This window comes from Urocitellus parryii, chromosome 9 (genome assembly GCF_045843805.1).
Source record: "Urocitellus parryii isolate mUroPar1 chromosome 9, mUroPar1.hap1, whole genome shotgun sequence".
Lineage (NCBI taxonomy): Eukaryota > Metazoa > Chordata > Mammalia > Rodentia > Sciuridae > Urocitellus > Urocitellus parryii.
Window position 1 is genome coordinate 15,447,091 of NC_135539.1, and position 17,523 is coordinate 15,464,613.

The 17,523-nt window shown below is 45.0% G+C and overlaps 1 protein-coding gene across 1 annotated transcript in view; it reads left to right on the forward strand.

Annotated features, from left to right (window-relative positions):
• Otoa (otoancorin) overlaps positions 1-17,523 on the forward strand; it is a 63,899-nt gene that overhangs the window by 2,677 nt on the left and 43,699 nt on the right. The window contains exons 6-11 of the mRNA XM_026392082.2: positions 2,792-2,923; positions 6,536-6,771; positions 9,107-9,210; positions 12,712-12,812; positions 14,771-14,910; positions 16,178-16,301. Coding sequence (XP_026247867.2) covers positions 2,792-2,923; positions 6,536-6,771; positions 9,107-9,210; positions 12,712-12,812; positions 14,771-14,910; positions 16,178-16,301 — 837 coding nt within the window. The remainder of the gene's footprint in view (positions 1-2,791; positions 2,924-6,535; positions 6,772-9,106; positions 9,211-12,711; positions 12,813-14,770; positions 14,911-16,177; positions 16,302-17,523) is intronic.

Genomic DNA, 17,523 nt, shown 5'->3' on the forward strand with positions numbered 1-17,523 from the left:
GACAATGTGGTATACTAGGGTATAGGCTAAGTCAGCTTCTATAACAAGCTGACCCCAAGTTCCAGAAGCTCAAACAATTTTAGTTTCTTTCTTTATAACATATTGAGTTTATTTCTCCAGAGTTAAGTGGGAGATTCAGAGAGGAGGGGTAACTCTTTTTCAAAAGACCACCCAAGACCCCAAGATCTTTTTGTCTTTTTGGTTGGTCACCCCCTAAGAAGTGGTTGCTCCCATGATTGAAACATCTTCCCCCATCAGGGAAGAGGGATCGAAAGAGAAAGTGAAGGGTTAGCATCTTCTCGTCTAAGGATGTGACTTGCAAGTTGTACAATTCCTTTTGTTTCTACTGTATTGGCTCAGATGCCATAATCACATCTTCCTGCAAAGAAGCCATACACCCAGTTAAATCTTGAGGTATTCGATGATAAGAAGAATATGGAAGGAAATGTATTAGTCAGCTTTCCAAAGCTATAACAAAATACCTGAGTCTGGGAACTTTATAAAGAGAAGAAGTCTGCTTTACTCAGTTGTAGGCTTAAAGTCCAAACAGCATGGTGTCGACTCTTGCAAGGGCCTCTTTGCCTGTGTCACCTCATGGTGGATGGTACCACCATGATGGAAACAGGTATGGGAGGAAGAGATCACATGGCAAGACAAGAAGCCTTGATTCAGGAATTAGGGTCACTCCTTTATAACAAACCTCTCATTAGGACTAATGAGGGTCCCTTGAAAATGACATCAGTTTTTTTTTCTGAGGATTGTGCCCCAATGACCTACCTCTAAACTCTACCTCTTACTCCAATGGGAAAAAAGCATCTAGCACATAAATAATTGGGGGGCAAACCACTGCAGGTAAAATGGATATTTGGGTATAATTATCGGTCTTCCAATCAGGGTTCCAAGAAATAGTCTTCTTCTCTTTTGAGTCTACTATTTCGAAAGCAGCCAACACAAGCATGTTGATAGAAGCAGTGGATATTTGCCTCGGGAAGCAATAGGGCACGGTGGAGACCATGGAGAACCGGACAGCATGGCATGAGTGTTAGTGTGGCGTGTTGGGTCTTCACCGTCGCACTATGGGTAGCACACCCTTGAGGAAGTTTTCTTTCAGTATTCCCAAACTATTTCCCAGTTTAGCAAAGAAATCACTCCTGTCATTGGCCAACGAGTAAAGAAGTTCCTTTCATTTTATTTACGTTTTAAGAAGAACGAAAATGTCAATCAACTACACCCAGAGAGTAGGTTGTGAACCATTGGCTCCTCCCATGTGGCATCTGCTTTTGTCAGACGTGCATTAGGATAAAACAGATGCCCCTCATGATGCACCTCACTACCAAAGAGAAAGGAAGGAGGCAGGGCTTCTGTTTAGTGGCCACATCTGACAAAAGCTTTTCTTTCCATGTACATATGCATTGATTCACTCAGCACCTACTTAGCATCCTCTTTCTGCCAGTCTCTGTTTTAGACACTGGGAGTTCAGTGGAGATGAGACAGTCTTGTTACCCGGGATGTGGGGTGTCCATTCTAGGGGGAGAGATGCCAAGTCAATCACTATTCAGTTCATTCCAGACAGAGAAGAGCAGGGGGCACTAACTCGTGCTAGGTACTGTTGAAAACACTGTACCCACTACCCAATCCTCTTCACAGCCCTACGTGGTAAGTCCTGCCATGGTCTCTATTTTCCAGATGAGAAAACTGAGGCCCAGAGGTAGTGTTGCTGATTGAACAAATACAAACATAGAATGTCCAGTTAAATTTGAATTTCAGATTAATAATGAGTAATTTTTAAATTATGAGTGTAGCCGATGCAATTTTTGCGATATAACGACATTAAAATTTTTTTTTGCTCTTTATCTGAAATTTAAATCTAACTCAGCATTCTGTGTTTTTTTTTTTCCTGCAATCCTAATTACCTAGTGTATCCCAGGCCACAAGACAAGGAGGGGTCAAGGTGGAGCTTTGCACATGGGTTTTGGGGGTTCAGGGTCAAGGTTTTGTCCACATCACACATGCTGCCCTTCCTAGAGTACCTCTGTTTAAAGAGATTTAGAAAGTAATTCTCCAGATAGCACAGGAAATGTCTTTCAGGAGAGACAGGGGACACCATGGATGTTTGTTCACTGCCTGAGTTTTGCCCGGTGCTGCTGCGGGCCTGGGTTCGAGCAGCAGTGCATCTAGGGATGCTCGCCTTTCTGAACAGAGACCTGCTGCTCTGGACTCCAAACCTCCATCGCCTGCAGGGACCAGGCAGACCAGGGAGTGGGGAAATAAGGCTGGCGGGGCCTGTGGCAAGTGAGCCGCTGCCGGGGTCTTGCTTTTGATCACCAATATTTGCATTTTTCAAGAGAAATTGGAAACCTGGATTTTGTGAGAAATTGCCCAATCTTTTTTTTTTTTTTTTGGTACTAAGGATTGAATCCAGGGGTGCTTAACCCCTGAGCCACATCCCCAGCCCTTTTTATGTTTTATTGTGAGGCAGGGTCTTGCTAAGTTGCTTAGGACCTGGGTCAGTTGCTGAGGCTCACTTTGGACTTCGATCCTCCTGCCTCAGCCTCCCAAACCACTGGGATCACAGGCCTGCGCCACAGCATCCAGCTTTCCTGACTTTTTGATGTTTGCGGATATTGAAAAATTTTTGGAGCTGGACAGACCAAACCCATCAGTCCGGTGGTCCGTTTGGGGACTTTGTAGGGAATCTGGGGAAATAGGCTGGGCTGTTGGCCATGGTGCTGATCAGGTATGCTCCTGTCTGTCTGTCCTCACCGACGTCCCCTTCACTCTCCATGTCCAGGCAGCTGTGGAAAACCATCTGGAGCAGTGTTTGTACCAGCCCCAGAAGCTCCTGCAGGACCTGAGGAAGACTGACGCCCAGCAGTTCGGGACCGCCATGAAATGTCTCTTAGAAGACAGGAGGGATCACCTGGTGAGTCATCTTTGGGGGAAGTAGAAGTCCCGGGTCGTTGTGATTGGTTGAGCTGAATGAAACTGACCTGAGCCGGGCCTGGGCCACCTTTATTTCTTCTTCCCTCCTCTGCCCCCTCCAACCTGCTGGGATCTTTAGGACCTAGGTCTTCCCACTCACTTTCTTCCTATGAAGAGTGTTATCATTCATATTCTTGTGCATGCTAAGAAATGAGGGGGTGCTTCTCATCGTTCGGCTTGATCATCATCTAGGAAGAATGGCCATCGAGATGGACGTAGAGAGGGAACGCTGTCCCTGTCCTTCTGCAGCTTTTGGTCTCTGGGCCGAAGACAAAAAGCAGAAACGTAATTTCCCACAAAGTGAGGTTAGGGATCTGTGGGCATCTCAGAGAGTCCTTTGGATCCCAAAAGATGACCTGTAGAGTTTTCTTTATTGGAGGCAGTTTAGTGTGGAGTAGTGTTTCTTAAAAGGAGTTGAACCATTTAAACATTTTTTAAAGGTTCCTGCTATAATTTTATTAGTAGCAGATAAAGTAAATTTTTTTATTGATTTTTAAAAAATAAATGACAGCAGAATCCATTTCAATTCATATTACACATATTGAGGACAATTTTTCATACTTCTGGTTGTATATAAAGTATGTTCACACCAATTCATGTCTTCATACATGTACTTTGGATAATAATGTCCATCACATTCCACCATCCTGGCTAACCCCCTGCCCCTCCCTTCCCCTCCCACTCCTCTGCCCTATCTAGAGTTCATCTATTCCTCCCATGCTGCCCCTCCCTTCCCCACTATGAGTCAGCCTCCTTATATCAGAGAAAACATTCGACATTTGTTTTTTTGGGGATTGGCCAACTTCACTTAGCATCATCTTCTCCAATGCCATCCATTTACCTGCAAATGCCATGATTTTATTCTCTTTTATTGCTGAGTAATAGTCCATTGTGTATATATATTTTTTATCCATTTATCTACTGAAGGGCATCTAGGTTGGTCCACAGTTGAGCTATTGTGAATCATGCTGCTATAAACATTGATGTGGCTGTGTCCCTGTAGTATGCGTTTTAAAGTCCTTTGGGTATAGACTGAGGAGAGGGAAAGCTGGGTCAAATGGTGGTTCCATTCCCAGTTTTCTAAGGAATCTCCATACTGCTTTCCATATTGGCTGCACCAGTTTGAATCACTTATCTATTTAGTGGTGCTAGAGAATGTCCGAGGGCCTCAGCAGGCTAGGTAACTGTTCTACCATGCAGCTCCAGCTCCAACCCCTAATCACACACTGTTACAATATCTCTTATTAAAATGTGTTGGATACATCAAACCAGTTTGGTAGGAATGTAATATTTCCTTCAGAAACGAATTTAAGCTTAAAAAAAAACTCCTTATAAAGGAAAATACAAAGTATACCACAGTAAAGGCACCCCTGGGTGGCGGTCTATGGGAACGGTATTGCTTAAAGTTTACTGAGGGTTCTAGGCGGGAGGCATCATTCTAACGGGAGTGATCAGCAAACTTTCTCTAAGGGACTGGCTAGGAAATATTTAAGGCTTTGCAGGAAAAACAAGCTCTGACACTATTACTCAACTCTGCCACTGAGGAATGAAAGAAGCTATGAGAAATGAAGCTATTAGAAGTGACTGTAGACATGTCTCATGAAAATTATCCACAGAAACAAGCGGTGGGCTCACAGCGGCCTATGGGACGAATAACTTGCTGGCCATCGCTCTAAGGGTTTGACATGCAGGGACTCATTGACTCCCCTCCAGGACCCTCTGAAATAAGGTTATAGGAATCTTACCATTGTAATATTCAGATGAGGAAACTGTGGCTTAGAGAGGGTGAACAACCTCAAACGACACAGCTTAGAAACAGCAAATCAGAGGTTGAAACCTGGGCTCCTAGCTCCAGCTGTGAGCCTTTCTGGCACTTAGAGAAGAACAAATTACAAAGGATTAAAAAGGAGGCAAATTCTATTGAAAAACATTGATCAAAATGTAAAATACAGACACACTTGGGGGATAGTAATTTATGTTTTTTTTTTTTAACACGTTCGATAACATGATTTAGCAGCCTGTTTAATAACTTGTGTAATTTTGTGTTGAGTATAAACTGTGGCTTTGCTGCCTACATTCATCCCCAAAGGAAGTGCGACGTGTCAGTTTTGTGTTGGTGGAAATGAAGCTGCAGTTTCCCCCTCAGCGTCCACAGATGCCCCGAATTCCAACCCCAGGCCCTTGCTTCAGAACCACTAAGTGGCTGGGGCTCCTGTAATCCCAGTGGTTCAAGAGGCTGAGGCAGGGGGATCACCAAGTTCAAAGCCGGCCTCAGCAACTTAGTGACGCCCTGCGCTACTCAGCAAGAACCTGGCTGGAAACAGAATCACCGCGAAGTACACGGGTATTCAGTCACCACAGCAAATGACTGAAACTAGGAAGCAGTCAATCAAGGTTCTAGGGTGGGTTTGTGCTCCAAGACACTGTTCAGATCCCAGCTCTGGGGATTGGTGCATATTCTCTGTTTTGCTTTTGTCACCTGTGACACTGAGGTAGGAACCGCCTATGGAACTCGGGCTGAGTGTTCACAGCTCCCAGTCATTTTGCACATTCGTTTTCTTGCTCAGGTCTTACACAGAATCTAAGTGCTGATTTTGCAGAGAAGGAAACAGATTTTTTTTTTTTTAAAGGTAAGCAATTTACTCAGGGAAAAAGTCGGGCCCTGGGATGTTAACCTGGGAATGCCTGACTTGGGGACCTTTGATGCTTATTCTGTAGGATCAGAATTCAATAAGGTGATGCCCATTTGCTCCATGCTCGGCACAGTGCCTGGTGCATAGTCAGTGGTCAGCAAATGGTGGCTCGTTTTGGAGGGTACGTGGGGTGAAGGACAGAGGGATCCCTCAGATTGGAAGGAAACCTCATCCTCATTCCTGAGTTCTGTGGTGGAAAGCGTTTGTCTGTGCATTTGGATAGACGGCTTGTGAGTGTCTTCTAGGTCCTGGGCCCTCCACTAGACATGCGACCTTGGCCTCAAGGTCTTTCCTGGCTCAGCCTTGGATACACATAAGGATCATATGCCAGAGCTCCGCTCCTGACCAAGTAAATCAGACTGTAGGTAGTGGTGCTGGAAACCAGAGCTTTTAAGTCTCCCTGGTGATTCTGAACCCTGGGCTTGGAGGGAAGAGAAGCTCACAGCATCTTTAATGCATCAAAGAGTTTGGTTCAAGATGCTCCAGGAGCACCCAGTGGAGGGAGAGCTGACTTGAAGTAGGAAGTCGGAGGAGATCAGAGGAGACTTCGCCAAGGAGGTGACGACGGAACTCAATCTTAAAAGGATGAGCTGCATTTTGCTAGGAGGAGGGGGCAGGAGACTCCAACTCGACTGAGGGCCTGAGGTGTGACAATCATGCTGCATCTGGAGAGCGATAAGTCACCTAGGGCAGGTGAAGTAGGTGACGCCCTTGATTTTGTTGGGTAGGTGATGGAAGGTTCTAGAAGTTTCCACATAGCGGCACGGAGTCTCCCCACTGCCACAGTGTGTGGTCCCTCCTGGGTCTTCTGAGTCAAGAGGGCATCTCTCAAGACAGCCCTGCTTCTCTCCTTGCTGTAGGACCTGGGGGACGTCGTCATCGACTTGGGAGCGATCCGGGAACAAGCTTTGCAGAGCCCTGGTGTGAACCGCACCCTGTTTCTGGTCACGCTGGAGAGGTGTTTCCAGGTGTTGAACTCCCTGGAGTGCGTGGAGATCCTGGGCAGGGTGCTGAGGGGGTCCTCAGGCAGATTTCTCCAGCCAGACGTCACAGAGAGGCTGCCCCGGCACCTGCGTGAGGACGCCTTTAAGAACCTGTGAGTGCTTCCTCCCACCCTCTCACCTGCCTGAGAGCCCCAGGAGGTAACACCTGGCAGAGGGGAGAAGACAGGTGGACACAGGTTGATATGAGCAGAGGCTTAAACATCTGAGGAGCTGAGAGAGGCTGTGATTAAAACTGTCTGAAATTTCAGCCATCTGGGTTCTGTCCCCGCAATCTTTGCTTGTACCATGATTCACTTTGTGTTTTTCTTTATAAGGACTCATCTTTATTACTTGAAATATTTATTTTAAAAGTAAGTTTGATATTATTACCGTCAATGGGAATCCGGCATCCTTTGTCTTGGGTGATCATAAAGAGGGATAAGGATGAAAGCAACGTGTCACCCAATCCCAGCCTCCTGTGTTGCTCTCCTGAGTGTCTGAGGCGGTGTGAGTTGCTATCACAGAACTGCTGTCCACTCGGGGGCTCAAACACCAAATAGCGATTTTTTACAGTTCTGGAGACTAGGAAGTCCATGTGCAAGGTATTGGCAGATTTGGTGTCACATGGGGGGTTCTGGTTCATAGAAGGCGTTTTTCTTGCTGGGTCCTCACATGACAAAAGGGGCAAGGAAGCTCTTTGGAGTCTCCTTTAAAAGGGCACTAACCGCATTCATGGGGGCTCCACCTGGTGACCCTGAGATGACCCCACGGGATCTGACTTCATCTGAACTTGGCCTGGTCTCCTGAATCCCAATCCTCCTCTTCCCACTCTATCCTCTTTGCCTTATGAGGATTATTTTCATCCCCATCTTTCAGACAAGGAAACTGAGGCCCAATGACTTGCTCTAGGTCAGACTAATAGGGAAGGAGACAGCATTTTTGCAAATGGACAATCTTCTTGTCAAATAATGTTTACCATTTTTAAAAAGAACCTTGTCTCCCCCCTGCCCCTGTTTTTTCACCTTCTCTTGCTGGCATTAGGGGAAGAAGGAAAATAAAAATCTATGGAGAAGACATTTATTTGGGTTTAGGGGACACTTTGCCTGTTTACATATAAAATGGTTGGAGAAGTGATGGGGATAAAATTTAAGCTTAGAAATGTTGGCGCGTTGGTGGTTTAGTGAGTTGATAAATGGGTGCTATAGAAGAGATGCTTCCAGGACATGGAGATCCAGCGGTTTTGCAGATTGGGCAGGAGGAAGGGTCAGTGCCAAGTGCTGTGAAAGGTTAAATCCTGTTTGGCCAAAAGGGACCTCTGGGCATGGCCAGAAGGAGGCCATTGGTGACTTGGGCCATGGGGGGATGTGGTACTGGAGGAACCAGATTACAACACGAGCCAGAAGCTTCACACCCAGCAGGAGGTCTTTAATCCAAATGTCAGAGCATGAGTGTCAAAGATGACGTGGAGAAGTCAGATCCTGCCACACTACTGGTGCAGCTGCTTTGGGAACGATCCGGAGACTCAAGAGGCTAAACAGAAGGGCCCAGGATGTAGCTCAGTAATAGAGCATGTGCATAGCCTGTAAGAGGTCCTGGATGCACTTCCCAGCACACACACACACACACACACACACACACACACACACACACGCTAACCAGTGCCATCTACCCACTACCCACCAATCCCATGCCTGGCTATACACCCGAGAGACCAGACAGAATGCCTATGACATATGTCCATACAAAAATTCGCACAGGATTGTTTATTAAAAGACAATATTCATAAAAGACAAAGTTGTTGGAAATAATCTAAATGTCCATCAACTGATGAATGGATGAGGGAGATGTGGTGTATTCCTTCATACAATGGAATATTATTTGGTTCTAAAAAGGAATGAAGAACCGACATACTCCGACCTTGAAAAACATCATGCCAAGTGCAAGAAGCCAGAGACCCAATACTCTGTATTGTTGGCTTCTGTTTATGTGAGAGGCTCAGAAAGAGCCAATCTATAGAGACAGGACGTAGATTGGTGCTGTCTAGGGGCTGGGGAGATTGGGAGATGAGGGGTGTTAGTTAAGGATATGGAATTTCTTTTTGAGGTGCTTAAAATGTTCTAAAATGGGTTGTGGTGATGGCTTCACAACTCAGGATGTCCTGAAAACCATGGAACAGAATACTTCAAGTGGACAAATTGTAGTGTATGTAAATAATATCTCAGCAAAGCTATTAACAGCAGCCAAGGCACCAGGAGGTGAGGAAGCGGAGGCAGTGCACACAGGCCACTCTTTGGATGGTGTGACACCTGAAGGAGCAAATGGCTCAGTTAGCCAAAGAGTGGGAAGGGCCTCATCACGCGACAGCTTTGGGCACATTTGCAGTTTTGATTCTCCGTTCACCCCTCCACCTGCGTGGTACTAACGGATGCCTGTGTTTGTGCCACTTAGCTCTGCCATGTTCAGAGATCTCTATGACCAGACCTCGGCTCATGCGCAGAGGGCGCTGTATTCCTGGATGACTGGGATTCTGCAGACGTCTGCCAACACCTCTGGTGAGCTTGTGCTTGTGTGGGTGGGTCACCGGTGGGGAGTCTGTCCTCCAAAGAGGCACTTCATCTCTGAAAGAGGGGCTCGATGTCACACAACTTCCAGAGAGGGTTTAGTGAGGCTTAAGGTTAAAACTCAGCCGCTCCTCATCAACATGCTCTTGACCTATCGAGGATGTATCTGTATCTTAAAATCAATGGTGTGTCCTAATATTTTAGTGACAGAGTTGATGAGAACCTTTAGAATATGGGGTTACAAGTTCAAAAATCTGTGTAAAAATATCTATATTAAAGTGAGATATGATTTTTTTTTTGTTATAAAATCTAGGCAATAGCTGGCCATGGTGGCTCATGCCTGTAATCCCAGCTACTCGGGAGGCTGAGGCAGGAGGATTGAAAGTTTGAGGCCAGCCTGGGCAGCATTGTGTGACCCTGTTTCAAAGTAGAATTAAAAGGGCTGGCGGTGTAATTCTGCATTAGAGCACCCCTGGGTACAATCCACAGTACTGCCAAAAAAAAAAAAAAAAAAAAGAAAGAAAGAAATCTAATCAAGTCAATAAGGCACAGATTTAGTTTTCTGACCTTCCTGGCAACCACAGTGGAAATATGTCAGGATTATTTACCTGCAATGTATTTATTAGAAGCCTATTTATGTCCTAAGTAGTCAAACTCAGAGTCAGGCATTGGAACGGTGGTAGAGTTCAGTTCTGCAAGATGCATGAAGTTCTGGATATGGGTGGTATTGGGTATACACCAGGCCTGTACCCCTGGCTCTCTGCATTTGTGGGTTCAACCAACTGTGCATGGAAACTATTTGAAAAAAATGTGTCTGTATGGAACATGTTCAGATGTTTTTTTTTTTATCCCCTGAACAATATCATGTAACAACTATTTCTCTAACACTTATATTGTATTAAATAGTATAAATAATCTAGCAATGATTTTCAGTATTCAGGGAGGAGGCGTGGGGGTTACCTGCAAACTCTATGCCATTTTACCTAAGGGATTAGAGTAGCCAAGGATTTGATATCTGTAGTGGGTCCTGCACCCAAACTCCTATGCATACTGAAGAATGACTGTATTTAATACTACTGAGCTGGACAATTAAAATGCTTAAGATGGCAAAATTTATATTATGTGTATTTTATCACAATTGAAAAAAACAATCTAGAGAAGAATGGTTATATAGGTTAACAATGCAAACAACTTCTCAGCTTCAAGTTGGTAAATGCATCATGTCAGGACTATAAATAGCATGAATTTTTTTTGGGGGGGAGGGTATAGGGGATTGTACCAAGGGCCATTCAACCACTGAGACCCAACCCCAGCCCTATTTTGATTTTCATTTAAGTGACAGGGTCTCACTGAGTTGCTTAGTGCCTCACTTAGTGCTTTGAACTCATAATCCTCCTGCCTCAGCCTCTTGAGCTGCTGTGATTACAGGCATGCGCCACTGCACCCAGCTCAGCAAAAAAGAGCCTACTATGTGTTGGCAGCTGAGGATATAGAAGAAAATAAGACAAAATGTTTGCTTTCTGAATTCATCCTTTTATTGTGGAAGGGTAGGGGGAGAAAAATTTTTAAAGAAGGAGGGAAAGGTGGGACGGAGATCGAAAGAGAAAGAGTGAAAGAGAGAGAGGAGATAGAAACGAGAAAGGGTTACTACTTTAGGCTAGAACAGGCCTTGTCAAATGCTTTCTGTCAAGGTCATTTAAAAAGTGAGTAAATATTTTATGCTTTGTGAGCCCATAACCTCTGACACTACTTTTCCATATCAGCCACAGAGGTAGGTGAATGGGCAAGGCTGTGTCCCATGGAAACTTTATTTCTGGATGCTGGAATCTGAAATTCATGATTTTCACCTGTAACCAGACATAAATCTTCTTTTCTTGGCTTCAAGACTGTGTAAAATTAAGTTGTGCTCTGGGGGTGACCCATGGGCTGTAGTTGGCCAATCCCTGGACGAAGGGATCAAGGAAGACCTCTCAGGGGTGATCCAGAGGAGGAGATGGAATCAGTCATGTGGGGTTCTGCAGAGAGGGCATTCCAAGCTGAGGGACCAGCACATGCAAAGGCCCTGGGGTGGGAATGAGCAAGGGGTGTTGGGGAACCATGAAGGAAACCAGTGGGGTTGGAGCCGAGGGATGCCAAACAATCCTTTTCCTGGGCTTAATCTCTGAGATTTGTGTGTAAGGAGCATTAACAATATAATAACAATGTGTTGGATGCTTAGCAGAATCCCCTCTTCCTGGAGTATAAACTCCAGCCTCTAGGAACCTGAATCTCACACTGTGTAACCCTGAGAAAGTCACTCAATCTCTAAACGTCCCTAAGACTTTATTGCCAGAGTTTAGGGACAGATTTTCCTTCTGGAATTCCTATATGGTAAATTTCTTTTTTTTTTTAAGAATATATATATATATATATATTAGATAGACAGAATACCTTTATTTTATTTATTTATATGTGGTGCTAAGGATGGAACCTAGGCCATTACATGAGTAGTGCTCTACTCAGCCACAACCTCAGCCTGGTAAATTTCATTTTTTAAAAAATATTTTTAACCATAGATGAACACAATACCTTTAATTAATTAATTTTTAAATTTTTATGTGGTGCTGAGGATCGAACCCAGTGCCTCACAGGTGTGAGGCAAGCACTCTGCCACTGAGCTACAGCCCCGGCCCAAATTTCATTATTAATCTACAGTGAATTAAAGTTCATTCTTTTTGGACCTTGAAAATTCTGTTTTCATGAAGGTCCCCGAGCTAACTGGAAATACTTTGGCTATTAAAGATGTCCCCAGATGAAACTGACCAAATTCTATGATGCCCAAGTACAAAGTTATCACAATGAATCCCACTCTGATGTACAATTACAATGCACCAATAAAGAATTAATAAAAAATAGAATATCTCGAGCTTGGGGATCATTCGTCTGCAGGAGTATAGTTCATGCTTCATCATTGTTGGCAAATGAAGAAACTCAGCTTGGTTGTTGGTGAAATTTATGGTTCCTCCCCAGTTATCTATCCTCTGAGGCCACCTTTTGATTCAATCATCAAGTCAGATGTCCCAGGGTCCCCTGTACTCTGATTCCTGGGTCAGGGGAGACACATAATGTTCTCCTGAATGAGTCTGTGCAAAGCTGACTTCTCCATCTCATTTGGACACCAGTCACCACCCACACCTCCCGAAACAGCTCTTAGTGACGGATGCACGTGCTCTCCTTTCTTTCCCCCAAACGCCACCAACACAATGTGGCTGTGTGGAAAAGTCTTATGCTGAAGGACCGGGAACAATGGCGGCCAACTCCAGCTCTGTGACCCAGGTCTGTGTGCAGCATAGTGTCTCAAGGGTGAGCTTTTAATAAATGGTCCTTGAATGGATGAGTGAACTCAAGAAGGAGGTCCTGATGTCCAAGATGCCGTTGACCATCACACACCAGTGGGAAGACTTTTATGTAAGTATTTACTCATTCATTCATTCATTCATTCATTTTTTGTAGATGACTCTGTTTCCTGGGTCAGTGCAGAAAACTTATGGATTTTGGGCAGATACATGGTTCACCTATCATTTGAAGAGATTGTGAGGATTAGCCCTGTAGAGGTAAGCTGGAAAAGTATATTTATATGTCCCCGTTACTAATCCACCTGGGGTAAGGTGTGTGCTAAACTTCCAGGTTCAGCCGGCCAGTCGAGGTACTGCCTCTGTCCAACCTGTCTCTAGCTTCTAAAGAAAACTCTTGGAACAAGGCCTCAGGTGGTGGCAGTAGGATTGTGTGCTGCTATAAAAGGGTAATGGGAGAAAGAAAAAAACAGCACAGAATTAAGACACCTTTGATGTGAATCATGATGAAGGAAGGGGAACGTTGGCTGTGCACCAAGAATCATCCGAGGACAATAGCTATCAAGTTTCCAATCCTTGGACGCATGAACGAAAGACCAAGCAACATGGATTAATAACTATTTCTATTTATAGTGACTTGTAGTAATATCCCTTTAGCATGAGCAGTGACTGGGTTTTATAGAGTGGATTTTTTTAATAGAGTTTATAGTGGAGAAATGTCCATGTCTGGGGTCACTTAACTCAGTCATCAACCTGTCTCCTGCTGACGTTGACTCAATGACATGAAAATCCCTTGGGGAATCTTGACTCTAGGATGCAACCTCCCAAGAATGTTGTCCATGCAAAGGCCTCCGTAAAGACTTTGGAGCCTGTCTAAAAAAACAACAAAAATTTTTTTTTTTTTTTTTTTTTTGGTACTGGGGTTTGAACCCAGGGGTGCTTTACCACTGAGCTATTCCCCCAGCTAGTTTTCTTTTTTTACTTTAAGACTTTTTTTTTCTTATATTTTAAGTTGCTCATGGCGTCACTGAGTTGCTGAGGCTGGCCTGGAACTTGCGATCCTCCTGCCTCAGCCTCCTGAGTCACTGAGATTACAGGTGTGCACCATGGCCTGGCCTATTATTATTTCTTAAACCACAGGTGACGTGACTTTCTACTGGCCATTCAGAGAAGAGTTTGTATCAAATGAGTGGCTCATTCAAAGACCAGTTAACCCAACAATATTTTGGTTATTATGAAGCCAGCTGCAGAATTAAATTCCTCTTTTTTACCTAGGAGGCTGGGAGTATTTCAAACACCTCCCAATTTTTACAACCCTCTGTCCTAGGATTAACCCCTCGGGCCCCCATTTACCCTCCCAGCATTGAGAGATTTTTCTAGAAGTAGACTGAAGTTTAATTCTTAGAAATCTGAGCTCTTCGAGGGAATTTCCCAGGTCAGACATCCATTGAAACTTTTCATTACCTAAAAGTATAGAGAAGAAAGGAAAAGGCACGGGGCATGCACACTAAGAAGGCATTTTATATGGGCCAAGAGCAGAGTCCACAAGGGAAGGACAACTTTACGAGCCTCTTTTAAACACAATGACTGCATCAGAATAGAGAATGAGAAATCCGTTAGAAACACCAGGAGAAAGATCTGAACCCCACGGTCGTAGAACATACAAGAGCACCTTTGGAAATGTAGGCAAAAAGGGAACGAGAATACAGAAAATCCAAAAACTATATTTAATAAGGTTGAATATATACGATGCGCCACATTCTGTGTCTTACAAAGAGAACACACATTCTTTTTTCTATCACCCGAAGTCCATCTATAAACTCGCTCACCTGTTACAAAATCTTGATTTCTCAAAGCAGAAAAATGGGTGGACCATCTTCTCTGACCTTAAAACCAATCTAGGAATCAATGTGTCCAAATTAGCTTACAAAGTTCAGCTGCCGGAATGTTAAAGGAATCATTCTTAAATAACAGGTTGGGTTGAGGAGGAAATCAAAGCGGCAGTTACAGACCGTGAAGAAATCAGGAGAGGGCTGGGGAATGTAGTGCAGGGTCAGAGCACTTGCTAGCATGCAAGGTGCCGGGGGTTTGAGACCTGCATTGCTGGAGGAAGGGGAAAGAAATTGATGACAAATGTCAGCTGCCAAGTGTCTGGGATGGGGCACAGCGCACTGGGCCCTTCCACGCTCCTCTCTGATCTTCCCGTCTCTGTCCACTAGATTGGGCTGTTCATCAGCTATGACAACGCCACCAAGCAGCTGGACACGGTCTATGACATCACCCCTGAGCTGGCCCAGGCATTTCTGCAGAGAATCAGCTCCTCCGGCTTTGATGTGAGGAACGCCTCAACCATCCACAGGCAAGGGGTGTGGGTGCTGGGCCCTCTGAGCTTTCTCCCAAGACACAATCTTCTTTTCTCATAGTTAAGCTAAACTTTTTTCTCAACACACGTTCAAATCCTTTCCCTGGGTCTGGCTGCTTTCCTGTACCCATGTCCGATGTCAGTCTCTCTAGGAGGGTGGAGCCAGGTCGATGGCCATCAACCAGGTGCTCTGGCCGTGCTGAGTGGATAGTCTTCCTATGAACCCCAAAGGCATTCATTAAGGAAAGAGAACTCAGTATCCACCAGGACTGCTCGTCATTTGCTGTATCTCTCCTTTAACTTTCACATTCATCCTCATTCCTTCCATTCATCATATTTATTTTGATGTGCTATGATGAACAAAGCAAGTCTCTCATTTATTAAAAGTTCACTGAGGCAGGGCCACCCTGTACAGTAGTACAGAGGGTACACTGCCCAACTGTATGTAGCAGCCTTACAGAGAAATGAAATAACTTATTGGAGATCAAATATCTGATTAGAATATGGCTTCTAACTTCAGTTGGCCTGAATGTATGCTCTTAACCACTGGATATATTTTTTTTGAGGGGGTACCAGGGATTGAACTCAGGGGCACTCAACCACTAAGCCCCATCCCCAGCCCTGTTTTGTATTTTATTTAGAGACGGGTCTCACTGAGTTGCTTAGAGCCTTGCTTTTGCTGAGGCTGGCTTTGAACTCACGATCCTCCTGCCTCAGCCTCCTGAGCCGCTGGAATGACAGATGTGTGCCACCTGGCCTGGCACCACTGGATATTTTGCTCCCAGTTAGACCAAGATTGAATCCTTCTGCCCTAGACTATTCTGCCTTCTGGTTTTTCTTTCTTTTTCTTCTGAAATCTTTGCATCATCCAAGTAAGTAAACAATAATTTTGGAAGCAGACCTCTCCTTCAGGGTGAATGAACCCCGTATGTCCGTGTGGAGAGCAGGCAGTTCTCGGTGGCTAGTTCAGGAGGTGAGATGACTTAGTTGGATGGATCTAGACAGAAGTCCCAGCTCCCCTATTTGCCTTGGGCAAGTCACTTAATCTGAGTCTCAGTTTGCCCATCTATGGGCTAGAGCTCTGATGAGAACTTCTACCTGTAGGATTATTGCAATAGATGACTCAGGTAAAGGCTCAGTCCAACACCTGGTGAGCGGTAGCTGCCGGGATCCTGACCCTTTTGGTTTGGACGGGGGTGGGTGTGGTTGCAGCCCCCGCCCCAGCTCTGAGCCCTCTGCTAGTATCCCTCATCTTCTCACGCAGGTTGGGGCTGTTGGTTTGTTTCTACGATGACCTGGAGCTGCTGGACGCCGCCCTGGCCCAAGTCCTCCTTCACCAGATGATCAAGTGCAGCCACCTGCGGGGCTTCCAGGCTGCAGTGCAGAAGGTGCCGGTGGGATGCAAGGCCCTGGGGCTTCTGCCTCTGTTTTACCAGCCGGAGGAATGGGGAGAACAGCCTTGCCCGGTCTTAGAGAGAACACGGGTAGTGTTGTTAACCAGGATCTAAACCCAGCCACTCAAATGGTGTCTCACGTCCTGGGATGAATGTAACATGGGAGAGAGTGACATCAAACAGCCTAGGGAAGAACCTTGGAAAGATGGAAATTCAATCAGAGCAGCCACATCCAGCTGGCCTGAGCTTCAAGATCACCTGGGGATCTTAAATGCAGATCCTGGTTCAGGAGGTCTGGCTCGGGGCCTGTACGGCTGCATTGCCAACCAACTCCAGGTGACAAGAGCTGCTAGAATGGTTCTTGATGAGTATCAGCCTCTCCAGGTCCACCCCGAGACTCTGAGGTTACCCGCCTGGGATTGGGGTGGTTTCAAAGCTTGCAGGTGATTCCAACCCAGCCAGGATCAAGAACCCTGGGTGGTGGGGTTTTATTTATTGAGCCCCTAGACCAGGCTCAGGACAAATTAGCAAGTGAGGATGGGTTTGTTTCCTCTCTGCTCATCTCTCTTTTCTTTCATCCATTCAGATCTCAATCTCTTCACTTCCTTTGGTCCTTTCCAGTTTTTGTTATTGAAAATATGGCATGAAAATCATGTTAAAGACATTTTTGATCAAGTCATCAATAATTTTACATAGCTGTTTTTCACACATGATCCTTTTGAAATCTCCAATCCCATTTGTTTCTTTTTTTTTTTTTTTGGTAGTATTAGGGACTGAACCTAGAGGGTTGCTCTACCACTGAGTGACATCCCCAACCCTTTATATTTGTATTTTTAAATTTTGCGACAGGGTCTTGCTAAATTGCCCAGGCGGGCCTTGAAATTGTGATCTCCTGCCTCAGCCTCCTGAGTTGCTAGGATTACAGGTGTGGGTGTCTGTGCCCCGCCCCAATCACAGTGGACATGTCACATTAGATCATCAGTCTTGGTCAATGCCTACTTTTCAAGGAAAAGAAATCCTCAAGCAAACTCCAACAAAAATAAGAATCAATGTATTTTATATCCACAGGGATAATTGTGGCAGCCCTGATGAAAAAGAAAGTCAAATACATTTAGATATGGAGGAACACTTTGGGATCACTTAACTCTGTAGTTCTCAAACTTGAGGGTGCATCAGAATTAGTGGGCAGGCTTGTTAAAGTACAGGTGGCTGGGCC